This window comes from Canis lupus, chromosome 31 (assembly GCF_048164855.1).
Source record: "Canis lupus baileyi chromosome 31, mCanLup2.hap1, whole genome shotgun sequence".
Lineage (NCBI taxonomy): Eukaryota > Metazoa > Chordata > Mammalia > Carnivora > Canidae > Canis > Canis lupus.
In genome coordinates, this window is record NC_132868.1 from 24,145,964 (window position 1) to 24,159,142 (window position 13,179).

At 39.9% G+C, this 13,179-nt stretch overlaps 1 protein-coding gene across 7 annotated transcripts in view; it reads left to right on the forward strand.

Moving 5' to 3' along the window:
- IL1RAP (interleukin 1 receptor accessory protein) overlaps positions 1-13,179 on the forward strand; it is a 127,981-nt gene that overhangs the window by 69,096 nt on the left and 45,706 nt on the right. For 6 of the 7 annotated variants that reach the window (XR_012021939.1, XR_012021938.1, XR_012021940.1 and 3 more), the window contains exon 3: positions 12,529-12,814. Coding sequence is in view for 4 of the 7 variants with exons in the window: in XM_072807838.1 (XP_072663939.1) it covers positions 12,529-12,814 (286 nt within the window). In the remaining 3 variants the exon portion in view is untranslated. Of the gene's footprint in view, positions 1-6,294; positions 6,378-12,528; positions 12,815-13,179 lie in introns of those variants that run through there. The other variant, XM_072807840.1, reaches the window with a different exon arrangement.

Below are 13,179 nucleotides of genomic sequence, written 5' to 3' on the forward strand. Positions count from 1 at the left end.
AACCAATTTCTCTTACTGTCATTTTTCTACTTTCTAGTAATTGTTTTGCTTTTTTTTTTTTTTTCCAATGGCAGACCAGTGGTGTATGGCGCCTGTGGGCAAGTATGGAGAGGGAACATGTGTGTCAGAGGAAAGAGGGCTAACAATTGGAAGGATAGTATAGAAGCCATTCTACATTTTGATTTCCTTAAACTGCTTTTACTCCATATGTGAAAAGTTTCTTCTCCTGTTTTGCTTCCTAAACTGTAAGAGCTCTGGAGTTCAGAAAAGTTCATCTGAGGTTTCCCCTTTCTCTTCAACACTAAATATAGTAGAAGCAAATGTCTTTAACTTTAAGATTATAGTGAGTTGATTGTGTATTAATTGTACTTAAAAACAAACAAATTGAATGTAAATATAGGTATAAAAATTCAACCTCTGGGGCACCTGAATGTCTCAGTGGTTAAGCATCTGTCTTTGGCTCAGGCTGTGATCCTAGGATCCTGGGATCGAGTCCCACATGGGGCTCACCACAGGGAGTCTGCTTCTCCCTCTGCCTATGTCTGCCTCTGTGTGTGTGTGTGTGTGTGTGTGTGTGTGTGTCTCATGAATAAATAAACAAAATCTTTTTAAAAATTAAAAATTAAAAAATTAAAATTCAACCTGTGACATACTGGGGGAAAAGAGAAGCGGACTGATGTGAGTGCAGTGAAACTCTCTTTCATAGTTGGTTGTACAGACAAAAAGTTACATGTGACACAGGGCAAATAACTAGGAACCAAGAAGGTTTCATCCCACCTCTGCTGCTTTCCCTCAGGCTCTCCTTCACCCCTCTGGGCTCAGAGTCTAATCTGTATGATGTGTCATGTTGCTGGGTGATTCAGAAGGCCTCCTTCCAGTTCCAATGTGTAGCAGTTTTCTAAGGTACAAAGTGTACTATAGGACACTTAAATATTTAGAAATGGGAACCATGGTCATATCTTGGCCTTTGTCTTCCCAGGACCTGTTCCTCCCCTTAGGAACTGACACTGTTCGTTAGCTGAGTTGCCACTGAAAACCCAGCCACTCAGAACTCCTCCCTTGTGGATTCTTCATCGTTCACGGCCAGACATCTCCCCAAACCCCATTGCTTATGCTCTTGGCTTCTGATGTTTGCTTCACCTGATTTCCTCTCAGAATTTTTTGTCTTCTGCTTGTCACTACCAGCCCTCAAGAAAAATCTACATGCTTGACACATTATTAATATTGAATGAGACTGTACTGGCATTTCACAGGTGATGCTTCTCTTAAATGCAGTGGCAGGATTGTAGCCTGTGTCTCTTCCTGGCAAGTGATGAAGATCTCAAACGCCCTTTTACTCCAGGCAATTTTCCTGAGAATTGCTGGGGAGGTTGCTGGCAAGGCTCACAAGATGTGCTTTTCCTGTGGCTTTGTAGTTGTGTGTAGAATACGGCTGCAAGTCTTGAAGCAGAGGAACCGTATAGCTCCTAATTGAGTACATCCCTTCATGTCCTTTCACTGAACAAGCCTTCCTGAACCTCCAGTTGAGAAGTCAGATGTGGGGATGGAGGGTGCAAAGACCCATTGAGTACCTAGAGGGCTTTATATTTCCATCACGTGATTGAGGGGAAAAGTGATTGCGCTAGCTATCTTCACTAATTAAGTCAGTCCACACCTTCTGCATTTTAGGACTCAAATCTTAATTTTGTGATTTCTGTCCCTGTCTCTGGTAAAATGCAATTAAAACCCACAAACAAAAACACCTGAATGAATAAGAAATGAATAAGAATTCATTTTCCTTGCTGTTTATTTTTCTAGGTCTTAATTCCCTCATCAGTAAAAACATAATAGTTGTGGATAAAATTTATCAAGTTCATACTGTGCACTTGAGCATGTGGTATTTTAGTGTATGACTTTTATTTTTTACCCCTGCCAACACTTCTATGTGGTAGGAGCTTTCATTGGCTTTGTGTTTTATTATAAATTACATATTACACTTTAAGAAACAGGATCCTTCTTTCTGGGTGCCTAAAGTATGGTCCATATGACCACCTCCTTTGTTTTCAACCTCAAGGACAAGATCCACATATTAGCGTTTTTACCTGTAGAATGAGAGGGAGGAAGAGAATAACTGTGTGGCTTGATCACACAGAATGCATGCAAAGTTATCTTCTATGGTCCACTATTAATATTATTTGCTCCAGTATTCTGAGGTTTGGCTTTATTTATTTATTTATTTATTTATTTTTTTTGCCTATTTGATCCTCTGCTTTGAAGAGGAATATAATACTGTACTATTCATATTCCCGATCCGACTGGGAGTGTTTCTGCAGATATGTATTTGGAATATATATTTTACCCAGATGATGTAGTAGAAAAGGACATGACATTTGGATTGAAAAGAAGTGATTCTGTACTTGCCACTCGTGAGCTCAATGTCATTTATCAAGTTAGCTCTCTGGGCTTAGTTGCCCTGTTTGTAAAATGAAAGGGTTGTTCTAAATATTTTTAAAATTGCCTCATAGTCTAATGCCCTTGAACACTGTTAGTGGTAAGCCCCCATAGGTTAAATGTTAACATTTTGGGGGGCACATTCAGTTTGAAATTGGCCATACTCAGTTTGAAATTAAGAAAGGAATGTTATATTAATAATAGTGAGGACCACTGAACAGCTCTCTGCTAAATACTTTAAAAGCACTGTCTCTAATCATCAAATCAGCCTTCTTGACACATGGGAACATTTAACTTACTTGCAAGCACTCACGTGGCTAGGAAGTGACAGGACAAGGATTTGAACTAGGATTGTCAGACTCCAGAGACTAGCTACTTTGTACCAACGGAAAGTCATTTCAGAATAGAAGAGACTTGGTTTGGTCCTCCCCATCTCTATCATAGATTGTTGGCCCATGTCATAGACCTGTTTTTATTTTTATTTTTTTTTATTTTCTTTTTTTTTTTTATTTATTTACTTATGATAGTCACAGAGAGAGAGAGAGGCAGAGACACAGGCAGAGGGAGAAGCAGGCTCCATGCACCGGGAGCCCGACGTGGGATTCAATCCTGGGTCTCCAGGATCGCGCCCTGGGCCAAAGGCAGGCGCTAAACCGCTGCGCCACCCAGGGATCCCGACCTGTTTTTATTTTTAGCTTCATTCACTCATCTGTGGTATGGGCTATTACGAGCTATTCTATTGCCAATGGACACTATGCCAGATCTAAGATCCGAATGTTCTGGGATTCTTTGATAACGTGTGGGATACCTTTACTTCCAATGCCAATGATCTGTTTTGTGAATGGAAATCTGAAGGCAGAGACCATGTTTTTCCCTACATTTTGTTTATAGCCGCTAGCACTCATAGGGCCCTGAATTAATATTATGTAATAATGAAAATAGGCAAAAGCTGCTTGATTATTATATGAGAATGGTAATTGGATCTTTACATCTTAATAATAGATTAGAAAAGATTTCTTGGTGGGGGGGCATTAAAAAACAACAACAACAACTAGCTAATGACTGCTTAGAGTTTCCCCAGTGTACTGTGCCACTCTTGACATAAGCCAGTTTATTTATTTTCACAACAGCCCTGCAAAGAAAATCATTCCCTTTAGCCGCATGATGATGCTCATTACAGTGAATTTTTTTAAAAGAAAATAATGGAACCATGGTACAGAGGTGGCACACCCAGAATCCACTTTTTAGCCTGCTAACCCCTGCTGCAACTTTGATGAGAGAAGCAGAACCTTTTGTAGGTGGCTATTAGATGATGCTACTTCATGTTCTTCCTCATAGTGCACAGCAGCAGGAAGGGGGGGCTGTTGGACCCTTCTTGGACATTAACACACCATGATTAAGGGTCTTTTTATTGGAGCTTCGAAAACCAGTTGTGAACTGACTTCATGGAGACAAGAAAGAGCCTGCAGACCTTTCTTAGTTCCTCTCGATCTAGGGGCTGGAAAATTCTCTGGAGGCCCTGGGGTTTTTCCTCACATCCTCTGCCAGGAGGCAAACTTTTCATGGTACTCCTGTTCCCGAACTCAGAGAGGAATCTCCACATGACAGAGATTGCATGAAAACCCAACAGATCAGAGATCCAGGTGTACTGGCCCTGCAACGATAATTAGGCTCTGGAATATTCCAACTCTCAGACATCCTTTAGATAATTTGGTTTTGTAACTCTTAAGTATCGCCTACAACCATGTGTGTTTGGAACTTAAACGTCATAGATTTGGTTTTTGCATCAGTGAGAGTTCATTTTCCTTTTTTATCTCTTCCTTTTCATTATTTTATTTATTTTCCCATTTGCCTGGTTAATTATTTTCTCCATATATATTATATATATAATATATATATAATTTTTTATATATTTTTTTAAGCCGGCCAGACCCATCCCTTGTAATTGATAGCAAGTAGCAGTCTTTAGGACAGTGTGAAGATGAATGTCCAGTGCTGCAGAGAGGAGCAACACACAGTTGGAAATAAAACATGTTCTAGGAACGAACTCTAATGACACCTGCAAAATTGAAGCTGTTTCTTGTGGATCCCCCACTCTGGGCCCCCCGTCAACCAGCTTTCTGAATTTGGCATTCTTTCCTTATCTGGCAAATCTCATTATCTGCTCAGGGCTATTTCTTATTTCCTTCAAATTACTCAATCAGGAAAACTCCCTTTTTCGGTGGGAGTGAGGTATGTCTAATTATCTGGTCCAGGAAAACCATCTGCCGAGTTATTAGCCCTGTGTTGTTGAACAGCACAAGCGACGTGAGGATGTCTGATGGATGCTCACAGCCCTCCAACTCTTCCTCCCCCACCCCTAACTTCTTTCTCTTCTTTTGATAGCTTAGTTGACAACCACAGAATTTTGGAAACATTTTCCAGACTTTTGCTTGAGTAGCTCTCCCTTCAATAAAAATTATGTTTTAATGGTATATTTTTCTACTTATAGCATACTCTAGGAAATGTAGTTGGTAGATTTTTAAAAAAACTGGTTGTTTACTATAGAACATTGCTAGAAAAATAGCCTGGTATTTTAAATATTTTTCCATTGAAGGACAAGTAAAGAATATATGAGGACACCTGAATGGCTCAGAGGTTGAGTGTCTGCCTTTGGCTCAGGTCGTGACCCCGGGGTCCTGGGATCGAGTTCCGCATTAGGCTCCCTGCAGCGAACCTGCTTCTCCTTCTTCCTGTGTCTCTGCCTCTCTCTGTGTGTCTCTCATGAATGAATAAATATGATCTTTAAAAAAGAGAGAAAAGAATATATATTTTATTTATTTTTTTATAAATTTATTTTTTATTGGTGTTCAATTTTCCAACATATAGAATAACACCCAGTGCTCATCCCATCAAGTGCCCGCCTCAGTGCCCGTCACCAAGCACCCCCACCCCCCGCCCACCTCCCCTTCCACCCCCCCTAGTTCATTTCCCAGAGTTAGGAGTCTCTCATGTTCTGTCTCCCTTTCTGATATTTCCCACTCATTATATATATTTTAAATGTAAAGAATCAAAGAGACATAGACTTACAGGGTATAGATACCTCAAAAATTGTTCAACGACCTGCCAACTTTAACAGATGAAACAAGACATTGTTATCCTTTAGTATGATTTCCAGTTCTGAATAAGGAGACACAAAACAACAGTGGTTTAAACTAATACATAGCTAATGTTAATATGCTTAGGACGAAGCTGAGGATCTTGTTAAACTGTAGATTCTGATTCAGCTAATCTGGGTGGGGCAGATTTGCAGTTCTGACGAGCTCTCAGGAGGCTGATGGTGCTGGTGGCTTGGGGACCACACTCGGAGTAGCAAGGATATATAGAAGTTTATTTCTCATGTAAAATCTAGAGCTAGAGAATTCAGGCCTAGTAAGGCAGCACCTTATGTTACTCCTTTCACTTTGCCATTCCACCATTTGTTGGGTGTGGGCCCTGTTCTTATGGCCCATGATGTAGCATCCACGTTCCAAGTAGTAGGATGAGAGAAATGAGATGGTAGGAGGAGCATAGGAAACAAAGGAAGACACCAGCACCTCTCAAGAACAGTTTGTGGAATTTATTGCATGAAATTTCAAACACATGCCATTGGTCAGAACTTTGTCACCTGAGCACGTCCCATTGAGAGGAAAGCTTGGGAAAGGCAGCCTTTATTCTGAACGGCTATGTACCTGGAGGAAAATTCTCATACTTTTGAAGAAAGGGAGTGTGCAGACGTGCTAAATGGGACATGTCTAGCAGTCTCCTCCTAGGCAAGAAAATGGCATTCCACAGATTAATTGTGACTAATAGGTGTATAGAACTTCACAGTTGCTATAGTACTTTATGCTTTAGGCTCATTCATTTTTCATAACTACTCTGTAGTATGAGCTTGGATTTCTGGTTTGGGAAGCTGAGGTTCATAATGGGTGAGGGACTTAGCCTGACAACCCTCTTTCAAATTGCATGCTCCTCCTTCTTCCATCTTCCCCCTCCCTCATTCCTGATCCCTCTTACCGTGTTTTATGTGCTTCTTTGTTCCATTGACTTATCTTCTGGTATACTATCTATTTACTTGCTGTGTTAGCTATTTATTGTCAGCCTTCCTGTGTTAGAAGGTGAGCTCCACGAGACCTGTGCTTTGTTCACTAGCATATTCTGAGCATCTACTTTAGCACTTGCCACATGGCAGGGTACTCAATCTGTAGTTTTTAAATGAATCAACAAAGCCATAAGGTATCAAAGCCCGCCTTTGATCACCTCTGTTATCCTCCACGGTAATGCTCTGTGCTCGGTGCCACATGCCTCTTCTATCGGGGTTCCTGCTAATGTTTCAGGGTCTGGCACTCCTAGATCTTGCCTCAGATACTTGCCCACACTTACCTTGTTGACTTACTCTTTGTCATCATGCTGGTCATTCAACATTGCTCACACCTTGGATTCTCCCTGGATCACTGTCCCAGGCTGACGTTTCCTGGGAAGCCACGCATACCACTAGAAAAACAACATTAAGCAAAAACTATAAGAATGGATTATAAAACCAGCCTTTCCATTCTACTTAGCCTTTGCCCTCAGACCTAGATAAGATTACTTAGAATGTACTGATGGGGCAGTTTTTAAAATGCAATGAGTTACAGTTGAGGATAAAAAAGCATTGCTTTGATCACAATCTGATCTCAGGACTACCATTTCCATCCCTACCTAATGCAATGTAATATAATCATATAACTGCTATGCTCGTACTTAGAAGCTTATTATAATAGTTGATTCATTCCACCAGGTATTTTCACTTAGTCTTTGTTTTTTTTCAAGATTGTCAACTTCTTGACAAGCAAGGACCTATTCAGATTTATTATGCAATCTTAGCCTAATATGTACTGAGCTCCTTTCATTCTACTGGGCCCTTTAATCCTCATTCAACACTCTAAGGCAGGCATGTCATACATGCAGAAACTGAGTCTGAGAGGAGAAGCATTTTGTCCAAGGTGATACGTCAAATAAGGGGTCCGTGGCATATAGTTACATATGGGACGTAATTCTGCCTCAGGTCTTCCAATATTTAAATCTTTTTCCTCTTTCTTTTCTATACCTGAGCTCCCTGAGTTTTTATGTCTCCATGTCTCTCTATCCCAGCACCGGGCACAGTGCCTTGCTCACGGCAGGTTCTGAATGAATATTTAATACATACAAATATACGAATAGCTTTCCTGTGGGAAATATCTTGCTTTGAATGTGTGAGCGTAGATTTGGGACAAGCATCCTAGATCTATGTTCAGGCAGCTTTTATTTGTGCTACCACTCAGGCAAAAGTAAGTCAATTAATCTCTCTGTCTCCGTTTCCTGGCATGTAATGTGGGAATGGGCATGAAAGCCCAAGAGGGTGTTGTGAGATTAATTAGTTAAAATGTATACCCTGCTATATAAATGCTAATTGCTGTCAGGAGCGTGGGTTGGATTTTCCAGTGACTTGGCTTTGGGAGGCTGTGCACATTCCATTAGTCCTCTGTACCACCAAGCCTCAGCCTTAAGAAATCCTTTGGCTGAGGGAAATGATGATTTTGTGGCTCCGCATGTAGAGGGGCCAATTTAGAGAGGACTTCCACTGTGGAGTAAACTGGATAAGAAGGGACACTCCAAACAAAAAGGTAATTCCCTGTGCCAATAATTTGCTGAATTCCCTTTGCTGTTATTAGAGACAAATCTATTTGCATAACAGCCTTTTCCCCAGTCTTTTCTTCGGCTGAGGCCTGTGGTGAATCATATAATTAATTTGGTATTACATGACACTCCAGCCTGTTGCCATAGATTTTATTTTTATTTGTTCATTGACTAATTTAAAAAGCTCTGACAAAACACCCTCAGGTGGCTGGCGAGGGAGACTTAAAAACTCACAGAAACAAATTTCAAATGGGCAAATACCCCAAAGAAAAAACTTAAAAAAAAAAAAAAATAATAATAATAATACCTTTTCTGGCTAATGTTTAGGAATATTGGTATGTGTGTTTTCAAGCCCTATTGTAGAAGAGGCTGGTTCACTTTATACATATGTTTATTTGGCCCATGGAACCTGCTGTAAGGGAGATACCTCGCAGGTGTAATGATTTCTTTTTCATTTTAAGATGAATTGCATTTAAATTTATTGAAATGATGTTAAGTCTCAGGAATCAGCCAAAAATCCTGGTAATTGATCTGTATTTAATCTTGAGTATGTAAGGGCGTTTAACAAATGCTATTTTAAAATGTGTCTGTGCTTGGTCTATCGAGTTATGTTATGAAAAGAAAATTCTACCTTCTTTTAATAGTCAAGATTGGAAATGCTAGTTACTATAACGATGTGTCCCCCAAATCTCAGTGATTTAACACCAGAGAAGTTGATTTTTCACTTAACCTGCTCCAAGTGGTGGCAGGGATCCAGGCTCCTTTCCTCTTGTGAGGCTACCCTATTCAAGCTTTTCTGGCCCTCAGGGTCTCCATGCAAGGCCAGGAGAAAGCTCAGAGATTATGCTGGGTGCTTCACATTAAACCATTTCTGGCCTCATTCATTGGCCAGAACCAAATCAAATGGCCCAGTTCAGTTGCTAAGGATGTGTATGCAGTCTCCACATGGGCCAAGGGAGACCAGGGTTCATGGACGCTTAGCCAGTCTCAGCCACACCTGCCCTCGTGGTCACCAAAGTTCCATTTCATCCTTCCTAAATTGGTGAGATGTCACACTAGCTTGTGGTTGAGATGTCACACTGGCTCTCTGTTCATCCCCCTTTTCAACTGTGCGTTCTCCTACTTTTACACAAGAAAAATTGACCTGTCACTTATCATCTCTCTTACTATGAATCATTCCCAGGACTGTAAAGACCTCCAGGGACCAAACAAAGTGACAATTTGTAATATTGGTGTCAGGAAGTCTCCTTTAATCAAAGTACCATTAACCCACAGAAGGGCTTCCTCTTTCTCTTCAGTTTACCAGTGTTCCTGTTAAGAGAACCATGGCGTGACACTGCTGTCGCCTGGCCCAAGTTGGGGCGATCCAAATTGAGATATATTAGAGAATAGGGCTGCAGGGAGAAGGATCATTTTCATTTAATTGCCTTACCTTGACCATCATCCAAATTTGGACAAACAGTGCAGAGCTCATGAGAGAGGCACCTTTAGGAACAGCAAGAAGAATATTTTTATGCAATGCAGAAGGCGGTAGCATCTTTGATTCAGATAACCAACAAAATGGTGAAGTTGCAGACACCTCAGCTGCCCAAATGCCTCTTGTTTTCCTTTTCTTTTAGGCAATCACATTATAATTCAAAAGTGAAATGACCGTCATGCCAAAGCATATTGATACAAATTTTGGAATTAAAAAATGAAATGGAGACTTTTTTTTCTAACAGAAAGTAAATACAATTAGGATGGTTAAACACTGAGAATGGCTTTGCCAATTGTGTTGCGTGCCAGATGTGCCCCCCTTCCTTTCCTACCTTCCTTTTTCTCTCCCTAATTATTATTTTAATGATATTCACAGCAGATCATTCACAGAGATTTTTTTTTTAACACCAATATACTAAAAGGCATATACAAAGATAATTCTTTCTGCCTGAACTTTGGTCACACCTATTAGCTCTCATCTTCAGGAGCCACCACTTTTAAGTATTTTATTTATTTCTTCTGGCATTTCCTATCTATATTTTGCTAATCAATTTGTGTATATTGTTATTTTTCATTTAGTCAACCCTGGGCATTATTTTGTTTACTTTTTAATTCTAGTAAATGAGACTTTTTCTGTCTTACATGGCCATCCCCTTGCCTTTCCCTATCTGTTGCTCTCTACATACTAATGTTACAGTATTTTGTTGAATCAATAATCAATTAATTAATATGCCTTCACATATTAATGAATTATGATTATGTTTACTTCCTTATTTTTGGAAGTTATTAATTGCCTTGCCTTCAGATGCTTACTTTGATTTGGATCTTTGGGTAAGTGTTTTTGTACTTTACAATTGCTTTTTAGCATAATTATCCACAGTGCTAATTTCACCAGATAATTTATTAGTTACAATTATTATTTTTTTTAATTGGAGATTTCCATTCCCTTCTACTTACACTGGTTCACCGCCAAACCCTGCTGCAGAGCTGTTAGCCTGGGATCTCCTTCATTGTTATTCTGGGGATTTCCTTGCCCTCTCTCTTGAATTAGATCCTCTCTTCCTTGATCCTGTAGTTTGCTTTTTTTTCCTCTCATTTTTGTAACAACAAATCCCTCAGAAGCCTCCTGATGAAGAGCATGTGGGAAGGAAAATTACTGAGTCTTAATGTGTCTGAGGATGCCACCTTCACACTTGATTGTTTCCATGGGTTTAGCTTCAAGGTTGGAAATCATTCCCTTCACCTACATTGCTTCATTATCTGCTAGTTTCTGGTCTTGTTTTGGCAACTTCCAGAACCATTCCGATTCCTATCTTTTGTATGTGATCATTTTTTGTGTCTCCTTTCGTACTGCCTTATAGTTTTTAGGATCTTGCCCTTTTCCACAATTTTAGAAAACATTTTTGTGGTGTAAGTCTATTTTCATTGACTTATTTAATTGATGGTTCTCTTCTGTTTTTTTGTTTTTTGTTTTTTCTATTGCTGTAGGAGGCATAGTCTTTGTGCTTTTGTATTTGCCAGGGCAGAAGAAAAAGGAGTGTGATAAAATATGCTCTAGCTCTTAAAATAATCAACACGTGACACTCACTAGAACCTATTGGCCAAAGTCAGTCACATGGCCTCTCCTTCTGAGGAGCAGAAGAGTACATTCTTACGCTCTGCCTGGGAAGAGAACCCGGAGATATTGGGTGAATAGCACTAGTGATTCCTCATCTTGGGGCTGGCAGTTCTTTCTGGGTCTTCCCAGTACTCTGAATTGCACATTGGTGTTCTCTAGCTATCTTTCACTTGCTGGTTTAGGATTTATCTGTTTGAATGGGCTGAGCTCATTACAGCTTGTCAATTTTGATGTTGTCACTGTCTTCTCACCTGTTCTTGCTGTTACTTGGGGTTATGTCTTGAAAAATTATTTTAGTTTTAGTGGAGTTTCAGAAAGGAGTGAAAATGGTTGCATATATTCAGTCTGACATATGTATCTGAAAAACTGTGGTTGTAATTTCCTACAAACTGAATGAGCTGATTCTGCAACTTTGTAGCTTTAATGAAAATGTATTTGAAGAAGCTGGTAAGATAGATGTTTTATTTAAAAAATTGCTATCATGTTTGTATTGGTGTGAACAACATCTTATCTTCCCAATTCTTTCTTTGCGTATTGGATTTTAAAATGTGTTTCTAAATAAATAAATAAACAAACAAACAAATAAATAAATAAAATAAAACGTGTTTCTAAATAAAAGCAGAGCAATTATAAATAATAGCAATTTGTTGAGTCTTGGAAAAGCCAGTCTGTTAAATTTCTCAGAAAACTGTTACTTACTTGGGATTTATTGCTTACACATCCTTCTGCAAGTCATAAAGCTTTAAATTCTTTGCTTTTATCAAAATTAAAGTAGCCACAAATTTAGTTGTTCTCTCAATTATCTGCTGCCACAAATATGTTGCCTTAACAAACAGCCATAAACTTTAGTGACAAACTTCATTTTATTTAGTTCATACATAGTTTTGCTCATGAATCAGTGATGATGTCTGTGCCTGGGCAGATCTAGCCCCCAAATCAGGAGACCTGGGGAGGATGGAGAATCTTGGAAGCTTGTCTTTTCAGTTATAATTTTCTCCTTAGAACCTCCTCTGCTTCCAGAGGAGGGAAAGAGCACATGACTTCTCTTTCAGGTGAGATTCTTCCCCATGCTGTATAGGATACAATAGGATCAAGCTATCAGATCAAATCATTACCCAAGAGGTAATCAAAAGATGATGTAGGAAGATGGAGAAATCATTTCTTCATAGCACAGGTTGCTATTCCATGCGGTTATTACAGAGAGGTTACTGAACATGACCAGACAAGGGAGATCCTGGAAAAGATTGGATGTTCTGAAAAGGTGTGTTCCCTGCAGATTTTTAAGATGAGATGACTCGTGGCTTTTTCTTTCTTTTTGATTATTCCAGAACGCTGCGATGACTGGGGACTAGATACCATGAGGCAGATCCAAGTGTTTGAAGATGAGCCAGCTCGCATCAAGTGCCCACTCTTTGAACACTTCTTGAAATACAACTACAGCACAGCCCATTCAGCTGGCCTTACTCTGATCTGGTATTGGACGAGGCAGGACCGGGACCTGGAGGAGCCAATTAACTTCCGCCTCCCTGACAACCGCATTAGTAAGGAGAAAGATGTGCTCTGGTTCCGACCCACCCTCCTCAATGACACGGGCAACTATACCTGCATGTTAAGGTAGCCTGATTCTTGGTGGTGACTTTCCCTTTTCCCTTTAGTTCCTGGGCTTTTATCTGGATGATGCATCTGTTGTCTAACTGGGGAAGGGAAGGAAACATCTAGAAAGAGTTACACTTTACCTCAGTGGCTTAGCAGAGGTTTCCTGAAAGAGGTGTGCAGAGAAAATGGTTGTGCTCCTGAGAACTTTTCTATTAGTGGGTTCCTTTTCAAACCCAGACATATACCGAGGTTATCTAATGGTGGAGCCTTGTTTATTTGTTCCTTTTCTCTCATATTAGAACCTGTCTGCCTTTCTGCCCCCTGGAGGCAAGAATTTCCCTAGACAGTGAGCAAGGTGGAGAGCAGAACCCACCTTTCAAAGT